The 23,090-nt window shown below is 38.4% G+C and overlaps 2 protein-coding genes across 2 annotated transcripts in view; both read right to left on the bottom strand.

Annotated features, from left to right (window-relative positions):
- GK5 (glycerol kinase 5 (putative)) overlaps window positions 1-23,090 on the bottom strand; it is a 31,736-nt gene that overhangs the window by 3,424 nt on the left and 5,222 nt on the right. Inside the window, exons 3-15 of the mRNA XM_014951736.1 lie at window positions 21,974-22,067; window positions 18,846-18,921; window positions 18,331-18,424; window positions 17,252-17,383; window positions 15,622-15,697; window positions 14,887-14,948; window positions 14,727-14,800; window positions 14,337-14,397; window positions 13,075-13,201; window positions 9,707-9,811; window positions 6,868-6,953; window positions 2,792-2,895; window positions 1,507-1,566 (exon numbers count right to left, since the gene is read on the bottom strand). Of these exons, the coding sequence (XP_014807222.1) occupies window positions 1,507-1,566; window positions 2,792-2,895; window positions 6,868-6,953; window positions 9,707-9,811; window positions 13,075-13,201; window positions 14,337-14,397; window positions 14,727-14,800; window positions 14,887-14,948; window positions 15,622-15,697; window positions 17,252-17,383; window positions 18,331-18,424; window positions 18,846-18,921; window positions 21,974-22,067 (1,151 nt within the window). The remainder of the gene's footprint in view (window positions 1-1,506; window positions 1,567-2,791; window positions 2,896-6,867; window positions 6,954-9,706; window positions 9,812-13,074; window positions 13,202-14,336; window positions 14,398-14,726; window positions 14,801-14,886; window positions 14,949-15,621; window positions 15,698-17,251; window positions 17,384-18,330; window positions 18,425-18,845; window positions 18,922-21,973; window positions 22,068-23,090) is intronic.
- The window catches only part of XRN1 (5'-3' exoribonuclease 1), a 43,799-nt gene continuing 42,717 nt past the window's right edge, over window positions 22,009-23,090 (bottom strand). The window contains exon 47 of the transcript XR_001413126.1: window positions 22,009-22,067. The gene's annotated coding sequence lies outside the window, so the exon portion shown is untranslated. The remainder of the gene's footprint in view (window positions 22,068-23,090) is intronic.

Below are 23,090 nucleotides of genomic sequence, written 5' to 3'. Positions count from 1 at the left end.
AAAAAAAAAAAAAAAAAAAAAACAAACAACAAACCCTATAATCAATCTTTTGAGTTGTCATAGATTGGTTTGTTATGCTGCTGGACTCCAATACCAGCCAGTTATGGAGGTCTATCAAATATGCTGCAGTAAAGACATCTACTGCTTATTACTACAGAAGGTATTGGATAATAAAACTTAATGGTTGCTTAGAAATCTTCAATTCAAATACGCCAGCTGAAATCTTCTATACTATGTGATGCCTCACAAACTTCTCCATAAACATTTTGTCTGTTTCTGAAAGTGAAATCAGAAGACACTGCCTGACTGCTCAATCCACAAGCTGAATTGCTACTGATCATAGTTAACTATTACAGTCACTGTACAAAACGGGAATTTTATATTAATGAATAAACAGAAAATGATTACACAATTTGAAGTTTATGTTACAGTGTAAATGGGCTCAGGATGCTAATGTTCCCCATTTTTCAGTTTGACAGAAGTTTCACCAGATTTTGGACGCAATTTTCTAGGTAAAAAAGCTTCCTAAGGAATCGAAAAATCCAATACTTTTCATCTTTTCCTCTTCATTAAACACCCAAGGCTGTCTGCTTCTTCATCTTTTCCAATGCTTTCCCAGTACCTGACGGAAACCAGCAACTTTTACCTTCCCCCACTTTGTACTTTCACTTTTCTTCCACTACTCAAAAGCCTGATTTCTCAACTGTTTCCATGCCTGCCAGTCTCCTTCTTCCTTTGCACAGGGCATAAGCCACAAGGGGGACAGGAACACCCTCCTGCCTCTTCTTGACCGCGGTATCACGATGACCCCTGGCTGCCAGAAGGAGAAATTTTGGACTGCTTTCTCAGCGTGACAGGGCTTGATGCTCTAAGACAACTGGTGCATCCAAATGAAGTACCTACTGAAATGTGCAGCTTAAGTTTTCCACCAACTCAGAATTCAGCTAAATTTTTCCCCGACATTATGGAAAGCATATTGTAGGGATCACAGTTATCTCACCAAATTTGATTTGCTTCTTCAGAGATCGAAGCAAAACCAACCTCTTAACAACTGAATTGTAAAAATATTCTTCCTCTTTCCCTCGCAAACAGATCCAGTTTTAACTGATGTCTTAAAAAAAACCCAAAAATTCAGCCTTTGACAGACTTGGCACAAAAAATTTCAGTATTAAGAATGGTAATACAGTGTAGAATGACTTTTGTAGAAGGTATTGCTATATACACTGCAATGCAACCTGAAAACATGAATTTGCTTTCTAAAAGTAAAAAAAAAAAAGAAAAGAGCAATTCATTACTTACCTACTGAAAATCACCAAAGCCAGTGTTTAGTAACCGACCATTCCGTGGGTAGTCTCTATTGCCACTATTAAAGCTACGTTAACATTTGACTTGGTAGTCATCCATTTCTTAGCAGAATTTTTACAGTAAGATCAAATGCATAATAAAGTTCACACCTATTTAAAGCAAACTCCTACGTATCAAGTTTAAGAGTTACATGGAACTTACCGAATAGTTTGAAGAGGAATGCGTACCTTCTTCACAATGATATCATAAAGCTGTTTGTTTCTTTAAAAAAATATTTAGTTGAATTAAGCATTATATATTCCACAAAGTGTTTCCAGTATCTACATAGTCAGAAAATAAAATACAAGGCAAAAAATGCCTCAGTTGTGTCAGAACTGCTGCAATACCTAACAAGTTCCCCAAATGCATAAATAAATTTAAAAAAAAAAAGACCAAAACTGGTCTTTGTTATACATCATTATAAAGGCACAAGTATGGCTAAATCACAGCCCATTCCATAGCAAGTCATTGTAGAAAGCACATTTATTCCCACCTGAAACTGATGATAGGTTTCTACAGACAAGATGTAATTATTGATGTAACAAGTGGTTTAGAGTGAGGAAAGTTACGCTGAGACAGCATAAATCCAAGTTTATCCAGCTGTTCTTTAAAGAGAACTTCTGCAGGCTGTAAGCTTGACTTGTTCTGAAATTTAATGGGAGAAAATCTAAACAGAAAGGATCTCTACCCCTTTCTAATCAGGTATTTGAATGAGATGAGATTCTCAACATCCGTATTTTCAAGAGACCCACTTTTCAGTTCAGGAATTACTGCATCTAAAATATGCTCAAAGCAGAGCTGGCGACTCTCTGGAAGGAATTGTACTGGTGCTCCAAAACTGGCCACAGAGCACTGTGAGCCCAGCTCAACCCATATTCAGCTTCAGTTCAAGGGAAGCTATGTGGGTTCAAGGTAGAACCACCCTGTGCCACACTGAGCTACTGATGTGATATGGTGACTAGCAGTAGTATCTCCAACCTCAACAGTTAGATCTGGAAGGTATTATGCATTCACATCTTTAAAGATTTTTAAGATGCCTATTACTGTGATCTATAAAACACCAAAAATTCAAACAAAGAGCTAATATAAAACTTACAGCTTCAGAGATACTTTAAACACAGCTGGAGTGGGCTATAGCTTCTGACAAAACACTGTCAGGAGAATAAGGACAAGGTTTAAACAGAAAACATTTTTAGAACATGCAGAAAACAATGTAATTTAAGAATCCATATACGGTAACTTAACAACAAAACCTTTGAACTAATAAATATATGTAAGTTTATTCCTAAAGAATTAAAAAAAAGAATGCAACAAAAACTCTTTTTCAATGTAACAGTGATGGTAACAGTGTATTTTACAAACTGCAAAGTCCATGTATCCATTTAACACTTCTCAAAATAAAAGCAAACACAAGAAAATGGAAGCAAGATAATTAAGTAAGCAGTACCTGAAAGCTACAGATTCCAATATGGCTCGTACAAGATGGTTTCTGGTAGTGGAAGGTTTCAGCCCCATGAAAGAGGCACATAAATAGGGGTCATTCACAGAAATCTGCAGAAAAGATTTCACCGTGAGTTCAGTGAATTGTATTTGTGGGCTATTGAGAAAGGAGTCAAATAATAAGGAAAAAAATAACTTACGACAACTACAGGCAGCATAGTGAAAGAAGAAAATTGAAAACAATATGTAAGAGGTATATAGTGTTATTTTAACTGACTCAGTGTACAGTTTAAATAGCTTCTTTCAACAGGAAAAAGGTTTAAGTGACTTCTTCCAAATCTGAAATACTAAATAACACTTATCTGTGTGACTTCTCTTCAAAATACGTATAGCGTACACTTTAAGTGTCTAGGACAGGGCACACTGACACAGCTGTTCTCTAGCAAAACTTCACACACATTTTGTTTTGGGTTTGGTTTTTTTTGTAAACGCTCCCAAACTGGTGAAAAAAAGATTAACTGAATTTCAAAAGTAACTCACTGAAAAGGATGGTAACACTTTTTATTAGTTTATACTACAGCCTGTTTTCAGTGACACTGATAAACAGAGTCCAATGAAATTCTAATGGTCACTAAATTGTCTATTTTTTCTTGCAGAACTGGAGGATTGACTCATGAATCTCCTCTCCACTCCTCTGATGAACTTTATCACAAAATATTAGTTTGCTGGTCCATACCAGGTTTCTGACAAATCTTATTTTCAGTGGAGACAGTAATTTTAAAATCAAAACAATCCTTTCCAGTTGTATTATGCTAAATATCAATTATCACAACACTTACCAGTAGTTTGAATTTCATGCTTATAAGATATATACTTGCATATTTATAAAGTAAATTAAGAAAATCTAACATGTTAAAAATAAGTAAATATATGAATAGGTACATACAGCCAAAAGGAAAACTGTCATTTTGCAAAAGTTCCTAAATGGAACAAACTTCTGCATTACAGTAAAACACTTTTTTTTCTTTTCCATATACAGGTACCCTTCCCCTTCTAACAATGGAACCACTTGTCCAGCCCAGTAGCATAATAAAGACCCATGGCTTCCAAGTTTACACATGTTCATATACAAGATAATAAACTGAAAAGCATAGCCTCATATTCTACATAAGGATGAGTATCTTAAGACTCAATTGTCAAAAAAAAAAAGCAAGAAGCACCTATACGTACACACCCCAGTGAAGAGTCTTAAGTTTTTCCTCTTACTACTAACCACAGCAAATTACACCTGGAATCCCATGATTCTAGCAGAATGAGTAAGAGGAAAAATGACTAATTCATACATTCACCCAATTTCAAATACACTTTCGCAATGATACTCCTCTCAGTGCACTTCGTCACAGCAGAAGAATCCAGTAAGAAAGAAACTTGTTCTTATTGTCTCAACACAGACGGGTAGAGCAACATTTTACTTTGAGTAGTAAATGGGCTTCCTAAGAACCCCTCCAACCGCTATCATTTGGAGGTGTAAGAAACACTACCATACCACCCCTTTGTGTGAGCATCTAGCCAGTGAAGCTCAGCAGACGCGTTACCGTCCCAGAAGTCTTCGCCTCAGCCCACATCCTTTTTCATACCATTTAATCCCCTCAGTTTCTAAATTGATACAGATTCTGCTACTGGGAGTCTACCAGCTAAGCACCTTCCACTGAAATAAGCAAGGCTTTCAAAGGGCAAAGAAATTCACATTGGTGGATAATATTAGTAACCAGATGTCACAGTTAAAGAGAAATTAATTCAGTTTTCTAAGTACAGCTTCTAAATTTGGACTAGGAATACCAGAATTAGGGAAAAAGAGACTGAATCAATGTTTACCAAGAAGCTAGCTGGGCTTCTTTCTGGAGACAGTGTCAAGACAGCAAGGGGGAGACAAACCCCAAAAGCAAAACAAAAACCAACCAACCAAAAAAAGAGGTTTTACCAACATCTCTAGCGCTTGAATATTAATAGAATTAAAGGTTCAAAAAAGATTCAGACTAACATTTGTACACCTCAGGATTCCTGTCTGCAAATACTGAAATTTGGCATGGCTCAACATTTGCTTGTTCACAGGACAATTACTCACAGTAAATGCTAAATGGAAGCATCTCAGCATAATCAAGCTTTATACCCATAAAAATAAATGATTTGGCCAGCTGTTTGAGAGAAGATAGCTGGGCTACCTGTGGAAGAAATGAAATTTTTCTTTGCCTTGTTCCACTAACATACTGGACTTACACAAAGGTAAGGTTAAAAATGTTAAATTCCTTTAGAAAAAAAACTAGTCCTGGGAATGATCAAACCAAGTATGGTAGACCAATGAAGATCAAAATAATATACACTTTGGGACCAACACAGAGAGATAAGCTGTCAAGAACATTCCATGTAGCCCTAAAATGTATGTACTCAAGCTAACAAATTACTCTCTAAGACTTCTAAGAGAAAAGAGGTGGTGGTGATTTTTGAGGAAAAAAACTAAAAGACAAAAGAAGAGAAAGAATGCTATTTTCATCTTAATGGCTTTTCTTTGTCTGGGTAACACGGTAACTTTTAAACACCTGAGAGGTTCAAATATATGTCTATGCACCAAAGAACCAGCTGATGGCAAATGTTATTCAATACCCACCACACAGCAACAGTTTTCCCTTCATCTTGCCTGGCTCACGCATCCAATACAGTTTCTAATGCTAATATTCCAAATGACAACTTGGAATAGAGACCAGGGCTACACCAAACAGTTTCTCCTGGACAGCAATATTGATTAGAAAAACAAAGTTCTGTGAAGATGTATTTTCATACTGACAAACACCCAACGTAGAAACAGCTATGCTGCTCTCCGTGTGCTTTAGTCAGACAATCTCCTATTATTTAGGAAAGTGGCATAACTAGATGGAAAAGTTTTGGGGGCACTCAGCACAATCCCTAAGCTGGCAATGGGTACATTCGCAAATCATTCTGTATGAAAGTTTAACCAAGGGGTCTGACTTGCAGTTCTGTCGTATTTTGCGGTGACAAATTATAAACTATTATTACCAACTGTGAAACCCACACTGGAAGCAACTGCTTTGTTGCTGAACAGGCAGTATGTCAGCTACCCAGCTATCACAGTTTGTCACTTAATGTATTAACTGGAATTCCCATCGATTCTAATCTAGACTAATATGCTAGACTGAACTGCAGTATCAGTATCACCCTTGTTGCTGCCTCTGCACAGGGACAGTAACTCACATCTGTAATGAAGCTCAGGAGGGATCATGAATCAGAGATGGAAATGACAGACATGAGAATACACAGGTGTCTAGCATAAATGGAAAGCAAGTAGAAAAAACATAGAGCTTGTGTCCCAGAGGGGATCAAATAATTGCAGGAAGTTCCTCGCATAGAGAGGAAGGTGAAAGCAAGCTACTGGGAAATGGAGGGGATGAAAGTGGAGAACAAATGCCAGGAGCTTCATACTATACACACTGTGCTCAGCAACAAGGCACAAACCCTATTTTAAAGGGAAAAATCTAATTCAGATTAAAATCTGCATATTCAAGAAGTGTCTAAATATTACTGTCTTTGTAACTGTAACTGTCTTTTCGTAACACCAGGACTTCGATCTTGCTCATATATAAGGACGGTTAAATATTCTGATGAATTGCAACCTACATCTTGAAAAGAGGCAGAATAAAATGAATTATTTTAGAACGGTGCTTTGCATATGGCAGAAAAGCTACAGGATCAGTTGCTGCCTCTGCAGGCACCGCCTGAGACACTGTGGGCAAGTCATTTAGCTTATCCGTCCCCCCAGGTCTCCGTCTGCAAAATGGAAGTAATTTTACTATTCTGTAGGGTTTTTCCCATGGGGGAGTACTGTTTAAGCATTCTTACGTGACAGGGACCTTCATATATTGTGGTGAGGGACAGAGATTAAGAATCTGAGTAGTACAGAATAAATACTGTGCTAAGATGAACATTACTACATTTAAACATGTAAAAGTTATAATTTTAACTGGGTTATTAAAATTATATTCTAAGTTATATTAATAATGATAATTTTACCTGAAAACCTGGAACAAAACAAACGCCTTGAGAATCAACAATACTCCGTGCCATTTTTTCTGTTTCATCTACATTGGTGAAAAGATCTGTAAAGATGCATAAGTCATATGCTTTTATTATTTACTCCAATTTCTTCATATATTACTAAGAGACAAAAAAAATCTAGAGTTAGACTATTTCCTTTGCTAATAGTCTCGAAATACACGTTCCAGGGGAAATGATCACTTCTCCTGTATTTCATGTCCACCAGTCACATTATAAAAAAAATAATAATCCTATTCATATGAAGACTAAATTTAACAGATAAGAAGATCCTTTTATGCTATAGCTTTTTAATTTTCACATCCTGTAAGAGATCATTTGCTGTCCAAATGGACATAAATAGTAATTGAGAATGCTAACAATGGCACCCTAAGTATGCTAAAAACCTTGATTTGCATAACATAAAAAATGTTCTTTCCCCCCCAAAGGTATTTTTATTGTCAGCACAAGCGTCAAATGACTACAGAGGCAGTCCTTAATACCCATCATATTTCATCAGCACCCTTAATATTTTTACAAGTGACTGACACATAAATATAAATAAGGTAGGTCCTAATATCACCTCTTCGATAGATGCTGCTTTTATTCTTTGTCTAGCTGGACAAATCCTTTCACAACTCTACAGACATCCCTCTTTAGCTTCTTCTTTACCCACACGCAACTGCATGTGCTAGAAGATCCTTGTACTAACACCTGTCTTCTGCAGTTTTAGCTAATAATGTCCTTATGTGGCCACATAATGTGTTTTTAGAGAAGACTAGACGTCTCCTGTAAATGACAGATACTGCTTTTTCTTGTGTAAAGAGTAAATTTTCCCTAAGATAAATGAGGTTCATCTAGCTCAATCTATCTTTGAAATATCCATCTTGGTAACTCACCAGGAGTTTCAATTTACCTTTGTAACCTTCATAAATTTGTTTGAAAGTTTTGGATTCTACTGTGCCCAGACTAATAAACCTAAATTACATCTTTTCCTTCTTGTTGTGTTTGCTATTACTGAACTACATATAATACCTCTATGTCGGGACAAAAAATGAAAAAAATCAAGTAAGATTGACTTCACCTTGAATTTCTACATACTTCTTTTTCAAAATTCTCAGAAGTGATCTGATCCCACTAAAAGAAACTCATTATATTAAGTTTGTCTTGCTGCTGAAATTCCTATTTCCAGACCTTTTCCACTATTACAGGTTTCACTTTCATCCACGTTGAGCATCCCCATCCTTACTGAGGCATTAGCTTACTTTGTGTTTTAGCCCAACTCCTCCTGTAGGGCAAAAGTTTTACCCTTCTCTTTATTCAGAAAGCTGGCAAGTTTCTGAATTCTGCTTCTCTGTGATTATATGTCCAGAAAATAAAGGTCTTGCTTATTAGAGGGTTTATAGCAGCACGCCTGTTTTTTAATCTCCCTCTAAAACTTCCCCAATTTTTACCCGTGGTAACAATTGTAGGTCATCCCCGTTTCACTACTGGCTAGCTAAAACCCCTTTAAACAATTGCTCTGCATACACCAATAATATCCATTTTAAGTACAGATAAATTCTACATGGAGACCCCACCTGGGGTCCAGTAGTACTGTGCCCAGCCCTAGGGCTCTCAACAGAAGGAGGACATGGACCAGTTGGAGCAAGAGGTGGGCCATGAAGACGATCAGAGAGGTGGAGCACCTCCCCTATGAAGACAAGGCTGAGAGAGTTGGGGCTGTTCAGCCCGGAGAGGAGAAGGCTACAAGGGAGACCTTAAGCAGCCTTCCAGGAGGTCTACAAGAAAGATGGGAAGGGACTCTTTCAGGGAGTGTAGTGATAACACGAGGGGTAACAGTTTTAAACAGAAAGAGGGGAGATCTGAGTCATACTTAAGCCTTAAGGGCACATACACGAGTGTGTATACACACAGATGCACCAGAAGTTGACAAATTCAAGAAACGTGGAACTTTATAGCGAGCTACGCTTCAGGAAAACCTTCCCCAGAAAACCCAAAGTTTGAAACACTAGTTCCTTTTTTGCACTCTAGTGTACCAAATTTCTAAGTAAACCAAATAAATATGTTTATAGGACAACATTTCTGAGTGTCCTAATAAACAATCAGTGGTTTTGAACACCAACTACTTTACTTAGCCTTTTATTAACCTGGAGTATCTTTCCATTACATAAGTCACAGCCAAAAGCCACATTACTTCTATGTGAAACAACACATACAGCACCTTTAAGTGTACAGTTCTTCACATAATTTTCCTATAACTCAAACCTGTTCTCAGTTCTGAGATGTACAGCTAGAGATCTCTCAAAAGCATTACAGCAACTGTTTGTGGAACACTGCATTTACAATCATGCTAGTAATTAGTAGTCAATTGCTGTGCTTCTCCTCAACAGAAAATTCAAGTTCCAATACCCTAAACACACATCTAACTGCAGACAGGTCTCCTTATTTCCAGGTCTGGATATCAGGTTAAAAAAAGCCAACAAAACAAAACAAAAGAAGGCATCAGGAAGTTTGTCACACCCAAGAGAAAGCAAGTGAGGAGCAAAATGTTCCAGGAAAACAAAAGCCTACGGAGGTAGGAGGGTCTGAGAGGCAGAGTCTGATGAGATGATTGTGCAAATCAAACTTCCTGCAGTGAACTCACTCAGCAGAGAACCTACTAATGAGACTGCATTTTCTGCTCATCCAAAACACGTAGCTTGTTTCTTCAATTACGGGTTACAAACCCAAACCCAGTAACATAACTGAAACCTCATAAAACAGTTTCTTATGTAGTAATATATTCTACCCTCTACAAAACCAAAGAACTACTTACTTATATCCTGAGCCCATCTTATGGCGGTGCCAATGTCTGACATACAGCCTTCAGTTAAGTAAACAACTTCTTCCCCAATCTTCCAACCGATCAGTGGATACAGACCTTAATGATTTTCCACAAAACAAAACAAAATACCTAGTTAAATTAAATGTTTACAGAAAAATATATCAGCACACACCCCCAAAATAAACCCAAAAGGTAGTTTTTATTCAATTCCTTTGCAGAATTAAAGCTCAAAAACCATCACTGGTTTTTTAAACACTGATTAAAAATTTAGTAATGGAATTAAAAGAGACTCGAACAACACTTTGTTAAATCAAAGTTAACTTAAAAAAAAAAAATCCACTCAAATCACCCTCCCCCCCCTTTAAGCTAAAGGGAAGAACTATTTGCACTTCTTTTCAAACGATAAGAGATTATATACACTTAAAAATTTGTCAGTGTTTTCCTATTTGTTTTCAATGTATCTAATTTTCCCCAATGGTTAAAAAGTCAGAATTTACTTCCCCAAACGTAAAACATGAAGGCTGGGGTTTCAGATGGGAAGCACAAACATTAAAACAGACATTCACAAAAAAACCATAGGCAACACAAACTTAAAACATAGATCATATTCACAGAATAGGATGACAGTGATATACTTTTTAATTCCTTTTTCAATATGCAATGCTTCCTCACATAAAAGGCAAAAAAGAAACCCCGTTTCACAATTAGCCCATCCTTGTCCCCAACAAAGGCTACTGCCAGTTAATTATAGCAATTTACCTGTATGTTTGCCTAAAACAAACAACAAAAGAAACATCCAAACTTATTAAAAATGTTTGGGGACATACTTTATAACTACAAAAGATTAGCACTTCTGTGATTTACATGGTGGAATTTGCAGGAAGTTATGATTTCCACCAAACAGTTTTGGCTTTTGACTGACTCAAAAAAAAAATTTTCAATGACTTTGAATTTTTTTTTTTTTCTTATCTCTAAGAAGTAAGGCAGAAATACATAGAGCAAACACTTTTAGTTTATTTGAAAACACAGTACAGCATCTTTCAAAGAGCTGTCTGCTTGAAGATACTATTACATGAACAGCCAATAATGAGGATACACCTAATGGTTTGCTCTCCCCTTTGCCCTCCACTCCTCCTTAGATATGTTGAAACCTTAACAAAGAAAAGAGAGATATAATACTTAAAACCGTCAATGTGAACACAAAGACATTCTTGTTTGATATCTGCATTAGCAAGGACATAGCACAAAAGTCCTCTAGAGTACTGCTTTTAATGCTAAACCAAAAAAGACTTTATTATCTAGCTGAACAGTAGATGTTCTCTAGCACTGCAGCTCGACAAACGGTTTTTCAGGTCACACGATAAGAACCTAAGCACTCAGTGGCCACTGCAGTGAGTAGTTCACCCAACCCAAGTACCATAACTGCTGGAGTGAAGAAAGCACCCAGACCTTATGGGACCCTGCTCAGGACCTGGAGATCATGGGTAATGCAAAGGCAAATGAGTCCCAATAACTATATGACCAGAAAAACACCAGAAGGATCTAGAGATTCTCTCCAGTCTCTCAAGGTAATGTTGCTGATATACCAGTGTTTCTCACAAAATCATCTCCAGTTTGCTCGCCTGTGTCCAAAAGAGCAGCATGGTACCACTAGTGCTAGAGGCACGCTGGTGCTTACAAGGGAAGACAACTAGCACAACCTATTTAGATTAAAGTTTGTATTTGGCTCTTGAAAAGGTGATATATATATACCTCCAGATCCTCAGTGCAGGGCTCCTTTACAATCTTTATTTTCTACTGAAGGTGAAGCTGCAAAGCAGCAAGACCTAAGAATTCACTGAGCCAAAAGTCCTATAGAAGGACAGTTAATTAGGGACAGAGAACTCCTTCAGGTGGCCTTCCTAAAGATGGACACACCAGAAACTCTAGTAGTGTAAAATAACCTACCTCTAGGGAAGAAATCAACATGACTTGGCATGACCACAGTTCTTATGAACTAGCAGACTGCCAGAGAGGTAGAGTCAAAATCTATACAACACGTTTCCACCACTGAATTGTGAGAGGTGCTGTTCTCAAAGGAACCTTTTTTTTTTTAACTGTCATATATAGCAACTAAATGTAGATCAGAAACCAGAACAGCAGCTAATGAATAGCTCACGCAAGGATACTGCAGGGATTCATCTTGCAGTCTTAAATACATGTGTCAACTTTAAAGACTGAACACTTTGCATTTCATGCCCAGGGTATGATAAAGCAAGGCACATAAATGGTCCTACTAACCATACCACACGACAGCCAACGAACATATGGAAAAAATTTTAACATAAATAACAGCCTAAAGCAGTAAAAGTTGCACGGCCTTGAAGATTTCAACTCTTCTTAGACCACAACAGCCATATATTAAAAAAAAAAAAAAAAAAAGAAAAAAAAGAAAAAGGAAAAACCTTACAGCTTGTTTTTGCTATTACATTTCAAAGGCTCCATACATCTGATTTCTTAAGTATCATCATAATGACATCACTAATTAGCCGTAAAAGCATTTGCATTCATAGGGAATTCAATGCCCACGCTATTCAGTTCTGACACATCTCCTGTATTTGCCAAGGCCCTTCCAGGCTTTAGCTGGTAAAAGTGTCCCTAGCACAACACTGCCCTCCCTCTTCAGCCCCACCCCCTCCAACTGTAAACTGTACGCTTCTCGAAATTAGTAACTCCTTAAAAATACGACAGACAGAGAGAGACTGTGAAGGCAAATTTATTTCAGTATCACCTGTTGCTCTCTTGACAAATAGCCATCTATAACAAACAAACAAGCTTAACAAACCACAAACATTCAGAACAACGAAGGTTTGAACACTAGAAATATATTGGGGAGCCCATTTCTAGTATTTTACAAGAAAACCAAGAATTGCTAATCCTGTATTACCTCACTACAGGTACTTCAAAGCATACGGGCTCAAGAGGAGGAACTTCCAGTGATCCACTGGAACATTTTGATGCGAGAAGCCAGAGGACCAATCCCCCTTCTCACCAGCCCTGTACTGTATTACACTACTATCAAGAACAGGTGAAGAAAAAAACCACCACCAAACCAACAAGGAGGGATGCAGGTAGCAGATGTAATTACTAGTGATGTTATTTAAATTCTCTTCTTGAGAAGCATATTTCAGGATAACCAAGATCTATGTTTCTAATGAAAAATTTCCAGTCTTCTGTTCTGAAAACACTTTCAAGCTGTTCTTTCTACAGCTAAAGACAGAAGGGAAAGCAAAGCCCTCTTTTATCCCTTTTCATACTCTCATCATTAACAGTTGTCAAGTAATGTGAAATGCTCTAAATCCAGATTTTCACTTTCTTACCTCTCCGCCCCGCGATGAGACGCTCTCCAGTATTCACATTCCAGAAACCACCCGTTCCCATGGTGAGTTTAACATCTCCTGGGTGAAAGCAGCATTCTCCAAACATAGCTGACTGCTGGTCAGCCACCTGCAGCACCAACAAAAACAACACCACACATTAGCTACCAGCCAACCTGAGACTGCACAATTCTGCAAACACATCAGCGTTCTGAATACAAATAACCATTCACAAAGGAATTAAGCATCAAGAGGGGACTCTCATACAACTTCTTAAGTATTTGCAGCAGTGGGATTTATCACTAGAATCAAATTACACCAGGTTCAGACATAACCTGCAGGTCTGTAGTACTGCTCGCAACACTGAAAAATGTGACAGAAACAGAAGAAATATTTTATGGTTTAGTATTTGACAAGGATAAACAGGGCACTTGCAATCTCAGAGAGCAGAACAGAGTAGTTTGCCTTGAATTCCTCTTCCCCCAAATACAAAGTTGAAGTTTTGAGGTCTCATTTTCCTTTTTCTCTGCCAACTCTCCCGCACCGAATTATTCCATGCTCAGTTTTTCAACAACGATGATGGTTCTTAAATGCATTTACTTATGCTTGTGCCTTGGTGAAACAGTAGATTTACAGATAAATTGAGTCTACAAGTCTTTAAAAATAGTAGAAATTTGTGTAAGCTAGATGACATTTCTTCCATGTAGCTCAATTCAATCATGCTTTTCTGCAAGTCATCACTTTACAAAAACAATGGGGTTTTCTTATCCACATCCTAACTACTGAGGAGAGAACATGTTATTCTTCATTTGTTTTTACTGAAAAAAAGAAATAAAAGTTACCACAAGTGATTCTGTTAACAAATACTCTTACTTTTGTGTGGAGTCTTACTGAAGCCAAGATGGATGGACCCCATTGCACAACTTTATATAGAAAAACTGATTTTAAAGCCCAAAAGAAATGTTACCAGAGCTTAGAACAGAACTTATTCTTTTTAAGTCCTACATACAGTGCTTAATCATTTTGTCATCTGACCTTCATGGGCCTCAACCTTTAGAAATCCCTTCCCTTTCCCCTCTTCCCCTTTTCCCGTAAGGCTGAAAATTGAGCTTTTGGACAAAAGTTCAACAACCAATTCTAATGCAGTTAAGTTGTAGAGATGCAATAGTGAATACTTACTAAACAAACAAGTGTTAAATCCAAGCTAGATAAAAATAATATAGGTACAAATACACAAATTCAAGTAAGAAAACATTTTCACTCACCACTGCCATTATTGGAATAGGTACCCCAAATATTTCAGAGTCAACTGATCCAAAGTTGAAGCTTAAAACAAACGTATGAAGAAACATCACAACACTAAATTAATCTTTTTGTTAAAATGAAATCAAAATGTATAAGGCCTGGGTCTGCTTCATGTATGAAAGATAATGCTACCGATTTATTTTAAAGAAAGCATTAAAACCATCATTTTAAGAAATACTGATAGTAAAAATAAAGTTTTGGGTGTAAAGTTAAAAAAGTACATCTGCATCTAAAAAAAATAATTTTGGATGTGCATTCATGTATTAATTTTTCTGTTCAGATTATGTAATATTTTCTAAAGGCAATTAATTTAATATGTGTCATATTCTTGCAAATAGGTTCATAGTTACCTTGTGTCTTTCACTGGAGGATAAATAGACATTGGAATGGAAAGTAAATTACACAAAGCAGGGTTCCAACATTTCTGAAATAATACAGGAAAAGTAAAAATGTCAGCAACTCTCTCAGAAGGACAATAAATAGCAACATTTTTTCTAGAACAGCACATACGGTAAAGGGTTCAAAAATGCCTGTAGAACTGGCATTTGAGTAATCCGTAGCATACACAGAACCTGTCATAAAAAAACAGAGAACAAAGTAAGATTTTAGGTATCCAAATATTTAAGAATAATTTTAAACATACTTTTTCTTTAAACATTTCAGTGACTTCCATGAAATACAAACCAAGTGTCTCTAAGCAAAATCATAATAATACAATGAACGTACAAACTCTACCTGCCACTCCCTATAATGTCTATATATTAATTACCTTCTTTTAGCCTCATGAAACTGCCCAGAAGAGAGCTGGTACCTTTCACAACACGTACCACACTGGCTGCATCACTGTCTATCGTAATCTATCCAATTGCTCAGGCATGAATCCTCTGGACAGAAACTTGCAATTCTTCCATGTTTGTAACAACTCTGTTCTTTTTCTTTCACAGGTACTTTTCTTCAATCAAGGCCAATTTGTTTCTGTATTCCTCTTTAAATTTTAAATGCTTAAAAGGTTGATTATACTCAGTAATTATTTCCCTTTCTGACTACACCTCCAGATAGGCCCAAAAAAGAATTAATTAAGCAGCTATTTTTTTAAAACAATAAATATAATATTTATCAATTGCAAAAAAAAGCACAAATTGTCAAAAAAGTATTTGCATTCTAGGATGTATCAATAAGTCATGAACATCATTACTTAGATTTCAGTATGTTTGATTAATTTTTAAGAGGAACTGTAACATTCACCTTTAGTCAATCTATACAGTAACCATGTGTCAACCGTTCCAAAGCAGCAGTTATTTTTTCTGGCAGCTTCTTCAGCCTGGGAACAAATATATAAAAAAAAAAAAAAAAGTTTTTACAACTGGGTATAATGAAGAAGAACATAGTTCCTGATTCATCTTGTCATTTTCTTTGCGATTAATAACAACGTTCCCAGAAAACAAGTTTCTGATTGCCAACATTTCTTAAGAAAGGAGAGTCGGCTGTGTAAGTAACATTATCCTACAGTTCCTGCTCCTAGCAAAGAATAAGCAGTTTCTTGTAGTTCCTGCTAAGGAAAGAAAAGCAATTAATCCTCTACTGCAGTGGTATCAGAGGCTTAAGAAGGGAAATTTTATAGTCATAATTATAGCAGTGGTGAATAAAGAAAACAAAGTCCCCCATACTGCACTTAAAAAATTAGCAGAAATAGAATAGGTAAGTGTACTTTAGAATATGTGCTTAAGAACAATAAAGACAGAGCCAGTGTTTTCTGGTTTATGTCTTCCGTAAAGAGTTCAAAATGTTATCTTCCCTGGGATTTTCTTCCCCTTTAAAATGGGAAATTCAGGTTCCATCTAATTTCTACTAACTGATACTGTGTACAACTACAGAATTCAGAAAATGAACATAGAAACTAATTCACTAAAAACATGATGGAAAACATTATTCTCTGTAATTAAAAGCCACGACTTTTTGAGCTTCTTGGTTCGAAAGTCACATATTTTCAGTATTAGTGGCTGACAAAATATGGGAGAACACTCATCTTGCACTGAAAACCTCAGCAGCCGCATTAACTTCAATTCTATAATCCTCCAAATTCACACCTCACATCCTCAACAGGTCCAACCAAAACACATCAGTAAAGACTTATACTTGACTTTCCCAATAGTTAGTTTTGTGACAGAAAATACCAGACAAAACTCAGATTTCAGAGTTTCTTTGCACCATGTAGAAGTGGATGATAACCACTTCCTTCAAAAATAATTTGAAAAATAACATAGAAAATAAGATGACTAAAGTTGTAAGCACAACAGGAAGAAACAAGGCAAATGCTAAGGATTAGAGCAAAGAATGCAGCAACAAATTGCTCAGTGCTCATTAGCACATTAGATTATTTCAGCACAACTTATTTTATGTGTATTTTCCAATTTACACAACAACAAAATGCAAAACAAATTACAGTGTTTGGTTGTTCAGTGTGATACTATTCGGGAAACTGTCAAATCTGGAATAATGCAGAGTGAAAAGAGAAGAGTGCCAGTTGAAAATAAATAACTGTCATGCAAAACTAGAGTGCAAACAACTTTAAAACAAAGTACAATTACTAACTATGTAATTATATGAAGTGAAGTGAGATGATTTGATTACGTTTCTTATGCATGAAGACAACTTTTTACTACTACTCATTTCCAGAATCAGAGGGAAAAGTAGATATCTATGAGTAGATATTTAGGTAGCCAGGCTTTGAACATTAACACAGACAAAAGTCTTTCATTCTGGTTCTTCTGAGGAAAAGAACAAGCAAGAAAATACTGAAAAGGTTACAACCAACCTAAGATCCTAGCCATTATTACAACTTAAGGAAGATATTATTCTTCCCTTTCCAGCTTACCTCATGTATGTTTTTAAAAACCCAGGACAACTTCATAGAAGTTTGTTGTGTTGAAAAAGTAAGAAAACTTGGTGCTAAATATCGATCATTCCCAGTCAAGAAATGAAGCACTGTAAAAATAACATGGATTACCTGTTTCAAAAGAAAACAGTTACTTAATTTTTAATCTCTCCTTTTAAAGGTTTCTGATCAATTATCTTTAAAGGATGATGACACAGATGAAAACTGCTGACATAGATGAAATTCAGAAAGCTAAAATTCTGTTAGAAAATCCTTAGATGGGATTTGAACAGATAGCATTCCCACAACAAATACTATAGGAATGAGCACCTGCACTAAGCAAGTCTTTTACTGACTTCTGCTGCCACACTGATAGAGACTGCCCTGCGTTGCAAAGAGAGGTCACCTGCATGAGCACAACGCACGATGTGGTTGACAGTGTTACTTCCAGTGAAAGTTCTCCTATAGTAGACAGGCTCTATCATATTCTACTAGGTTAACCAAAATTTAATCATTAATCGAATTTCCATTCTCAACAGACCACAGTGGCAAACCCAAGAATTCAACTTCTTATTGTGAATGTGCTAGTTAGTTTTCACTTACAGGAAAAGTAACTTCAGTTTTTCCACTTATAGAATCTTTCTTTTTTGAAGTTATGAAGCACAAGCATGAGCAGCATGAAACGTGCCTTCTATAGACAATCTGAGCAAAGAATACATTAAAAAAAACCCAACCTAACAAACAAAAACCACAAACCACTGCCAACCAAGAACTACCAACATCCAAAAATCATGCTCTAGCAATGTTAACATGCAATATTTAATACAACAAATAGACTAAAAAGAAAATGAGTGCTAGACCTACAGGTATCTTTTTCCATAATTAATTACCTTAACACTAGTGGTAATGCATTTTTTCTTGGTACTATCTTCCATGCTTATCTTGGCTCAGTTAAAAGTTTTTAGGCCACAGCACATATATTAACATGTTAACAGAGTATTTCATATATTGCTCTTACTCTTGATGAAAATTAAACAGTTCTAGTATGTCCAAGCAGTATTTAGCTTAGCAGTTTTTACCTTCAGCAGAAGGGACTTATTCCAGGAGTTCACAAGTTGAGCACTTCTTAAGTCCTGCCAACTTATGAAATTATGAAAAGGTTTCCCTGTCCTCCTGAAAAACAGTAGTTGAACATCACCATTTAAAACTAAAGAACATACACTGCCAAAAAGTTCCACATTATTCACCATTTCCAATCAGGACACTTAACACTAAGTCAATTCCTAAAATAAGCATGTGTCCCTCCTGGTGGGTTTGAGGAATTAGTAATAGGCATGTGGACACCTTCAGTGAAATTTCTTATTGGAATTAAAAAATACGTATGTATTAATCTTTTCCAAAGTAGTAAAAAAAAAACAAAAAGGACATACATTTGAAACCATTCTAAACTGCTGTAAGGTGTGGCTGTGCATGCACAAGAGAACATGAGTGACTGACATTTGTTACTTTCAGGTAGCGACTTTACACTTCTAGAGTTGCTTCCATCCAGTCTATGAACACAAATTCATTTTAAACTAGACTAGAGTATACATACTTGTGCCATGTAATGAAAGTCGCTCTCTGCGTTGAGATGCCAAGACCAGCAATTTGCCTCATGTGAAGTCCTGCAGCTAAAGATCAAAGACAAACCATGCCAAAAAAAAGCATTTATTATAGGAGAAACAAACACAAATACAACTTTTCCAATATAACTATAAAACCTATGGAATACTTAAGAAATTAATAATTTAACAGAAAATAAATCTCTACAGACCGCTCAACTAAGTGGCTAGAACAGTGAAATATTCCAGAACTCTGATTCAGACAACTGACTGCAGAGCAGATAAATAAACCTATGTATTTTACAAAAGCAGTTTTGGCACACTGACCCCTTCCACCTTCTGAAAGGCCTTTGATACTTAACTTCAACAGCCCCAGAGACAGGTGAGCAGGTTACATAACCAATTAAAATGTGCATTTTACATGGAAGAATGTGAATGAAAGCACAAACAGAAGCATCTCAACAAACTTATGGAAAGAAATTCCCCAAAGAAACAAAACTAGATTGATTCTACAGGCAATAAAGAAATTAATGTCAATACGGCCATTTTGTACATCTCTTTGATAATGACATGTCCTACCTTAAATATTATATTCCTTAAGCAATCTTTCAAAATTTATAAGAACAAATTTGCTTAAATGAAGTATCACTGAATGCAAAGTGTACTTCAAATTTAGAAGTATAAAAATGTACATTTGTGTACACACCAATTTTGCTGTTAAACTTTACCTTCAAGTAACTGTTACAGAACACTTTTTCCAATAAACATAATGGTAAATAATTAAATATGTCCACAGCTGTTTTCAAAGCAGCTCTGTTCAGCTCATGCATGCTTACAGAAGCAAAATATATGAAAACAAGGTAAATCTAAAAGTTCCACTTAAATGACAGCCTACCTTTTGTTTAAAAGTACTGCTACTCTGTGAAGGGCTCTCAATCCCGCTACTTGACCAGATCACAGGTTAAGTAGGTGCTGCTCATGCATATTCTTATGTAAACTTTCATGTGCAAAGTTACTCATTTGCATAAGCATATACTGCAGCCTCTGTAACTGACAGCCTCTGAGTGACAATTACAGAAGGGGTTTCATAAAGAAAAGGCACATCTTGCTCCGTTGACCACTCCATGTGCTTCTGCACCCTCCCTTACACTGGTCCTTGCATTCACACAGGCAGTGGTGTCAAGGCCCTGAGTCAGCTGAAAATTAAATCAGTGCTTTCGCAAAGCTACCTGCTCCAACTGCCCGCACAGGTGCTGCTGGCAGCGAGAGCACATGGGAGGAGGACCTGGGAGTGGGTGGCTTGAGAACAGCAGTACTTTTTTCAGTAGCAGCTGGGTCTAAACTGAAGGCAAAGCCATACCAGTAGTACTGCAGCTCACTACAGGTTAGTAGCATGTGTTACTCCTCCCCATCTCCACGAGCTGCATGCTCCCACCACTTTCCCTGTGTCAAACGCCCTGCTCCCTGGACCCCTACGTGAGAAGAGCCAACTTCCATTAAAGAGAAAAATAAAACAGAACAAAACATGGCTATTTTTCAGCTAAGCTGGAAGGGTTGAACGAGTACCAGAGTGAGAGGGAGGAGTGAGACCACGCAGCCAGATGCAGTTTCCACCTTTAGGAGGTACTGAACTACCTCAGCTCACCCACTCATGCACAGTCACATGTTTTAGCTCCGCAAGCCCTGTAAACCGAAGCACTCCCATGCCTTCTTTCAGCTTTTAGAGTCTCATTCCTGCCCCTGGCACCACACCCTCTCTTGTGCTGGCACAAATATTCGTGAAACTCTGCTGGCATAAACAACTGCACAGTGACTTGACCCAGGAAACCGCTCTGGACTTGAAATAACCTTGTAAATAGGGAGGGTGGGACTCCTGCCTCCAACAGCAGCGTGGGCTTATGCTCACTTATGTCACACAACCACTGAAAAATGACTTGCCAACAGCGCACAGAGCTTGGCCACAATAAAAGTTTCCCCTTTTAAAACTAGCTGAAAAATCTCGCTTCCTGATTTGCTCCACAGAATGGGAGCAGAGGAAGCTAGTAAGGTCTTCAGGGGTTGAGGTGACATCGCTATTCTTGTGACAAAACAGTTGTGGCTGCTGAGAAAACAGACCAGGAGCCCAAAATAACGATCTGCAGCTTACACCTGGCAACAGTTACTTTCCCTGTCCCCTAGGCTGCTTTCCAAAGGAAGAGACAAGAGCAGTTTTGCCGTGAGCCAGGCTTGGGGGCAGAGCAATACTGGGAGACCAAACTGAACAGGAGGGAACTTCAGGCACTGAATGAAAGAATACGATGCACACACACGTGACAAGGAGGCTGGGGCACTGTACGAAAGTAAGCTGGGGTGCAGCTGACAGATCCATGGCATCAAAGCAGCACAGAAGGTGATCCATGATGGATCACAGAACGCTACAGCTGGTGTAATAGGCAAGCTGTGGGAGTTGTAGAGAGCTGGCACATGGTTAGAACAGCATCCAGAAGCAGGGGGGGGGAAAAACACTTCAGAAGTTTGGCAGAAAGGGAGTTGTGGGTGTTACAGTGCACGGAGTACTAGAAAATTTTAGGCTAAAGTACAAACAGAAAAGAACAGTAACACAGAAATCAGAGGGTAAGAACTGTGTGTAGTTTGAATGGCAAAAGTGGGAGTATCAGGTTGTAATCGAGGCAGCACAACTATGCAGCACCCTGACTTCATTCTCTCATAGACACATCCCCACAGACAAAGCAGCAGTAGGATAGTGGGGAAGCAGAGGAGGAAACAAGCCTACTCTGTTTGTACACAGAGGCATCTGGAGGAAGGAAGACAGGCACTGGGGAAGGATCAATATACAAAAAGCTGCAGCAACAAGGAACTGTCACTGACATCTAAATCAAGTATGAAGACTGCTTCTGCTTCTACCTCTATCCTAGTCTGGCCCCACAGAATGAAAACAAGTAACTGAAGTTTCTATTTTATGTAATGATTGAACAGGCCTTAAATTATGTTGTAGATCTGTGCTCAATGATGAGTTTTCAGTACTTTTCAAATCAATAAAAATAACCCTATTATCTAATTAACTAACTTTCCTAATTTTGATGAAGAATTAATTACCTTCTCAGACTTTATAAGCCATTACCTTGTACAGCCTCTTTTATTACACCAACAAACTGACTCCACAGCACTTCTGGATCTAATTCAACCCAGCCAGGACGAGGATAAAGTGATTCCACCTGTTAACAGAAGATACACAGCACCATTATGATCCCTACTTCACAAAAACCAGCATTCTTATGATAGTTTGTCCAAATAAATTTGGAGTTTCTCTTTTTTTTGTACTTAATTTTCTGAATCTACTGGAACAGAAGAAACACCAGTGCTTGCAACTTTTAAAACACAGTTGAAAGTGGGTGTGTGATCCCTAGAAGACTTCCTCAGTTCGGAGAGAATAAAGAAGCCCAAACCCTCAGGAACGGGGGACACACATAGGCTGTTGGGGCTCCAGACTGGAACCGAGATTTCTCAAAGAGCTCCACAGCCAAACGGCGAGTGGGAACAGAAGCACAGCAGGCCAGGGAAGGGTCAGCCCCGCTCACAGCATCCCCTTCCATCTCTGAAAACCCACCCGCTGTCTTCAGCCCCCCCTCACCGCAATCATTTCATTGCCACAGCTAACAGTAAAATAGTTAATTCTGGAAATCGCCTTGATCCCATAATCAAAAGCCACGCAAACCAAAAGCAGCCCGAAATTCACGTTCCAAAGTTAACACTGTCTTTCTTTTTTTTCTTCCTCCTTCCCCAGCGCATAATGGGCTGTGTGTCGCTGCCAGCCCCGCGCCGGCCTCCGCGGCTCACAGAAGCCGTTTTGTTGGGAGCGGGATTAGCCACCGAGCGGCTACAGCCAAGGCGGGGGGGCCGGCGGGCGGGAGCCAACGCCGAGAGGTGAGGGGGGGACGCGGCCGCGGGGCTCCCCGCCGGGCTGGGGGGGGTCTCGTTTCGCCCCGAACGGTCGGGGGAGCCTGGGGCAGCCGCCTCCCCCCGTCCCGGCTCGAGGGGTGCCCGCGCCCTGGGAAAGGCCCGGGTGAGCCCCGCCCGCAGGGACCCCGCCCGGCTGCGGGACCCGCTGAGGGGCCTGGAGACCCGCGGGCCGAGACCGCTCGGGGCAGCGCGGGCACGTCCGGCCCCCGCTGGCGGGCGCCCTGAGGCGAACGCCGCCCGGGGCTGCCCGCGCCCGCCCCGTCCCGGCGAGGCCGCCG

Source organism: Calidris pugnax, unplaced genomic scaffold (assembly GCF_001431845.1).
Source record: "Calidris pugnax isolate Ruff unplaced genomic scaffold, ASM143184v1 scaffold197, whole genome shotgun sequence".
NCBI classification, from domain to species: Eukaryota; Metazoa; Chordata; class Aves; order Charadriiformes; family Scolopacidae; genus Calidris; species Calidris pugnax.
This window is presented reverse-complemented; position numbering and strand designations above follow the sequence as displayed.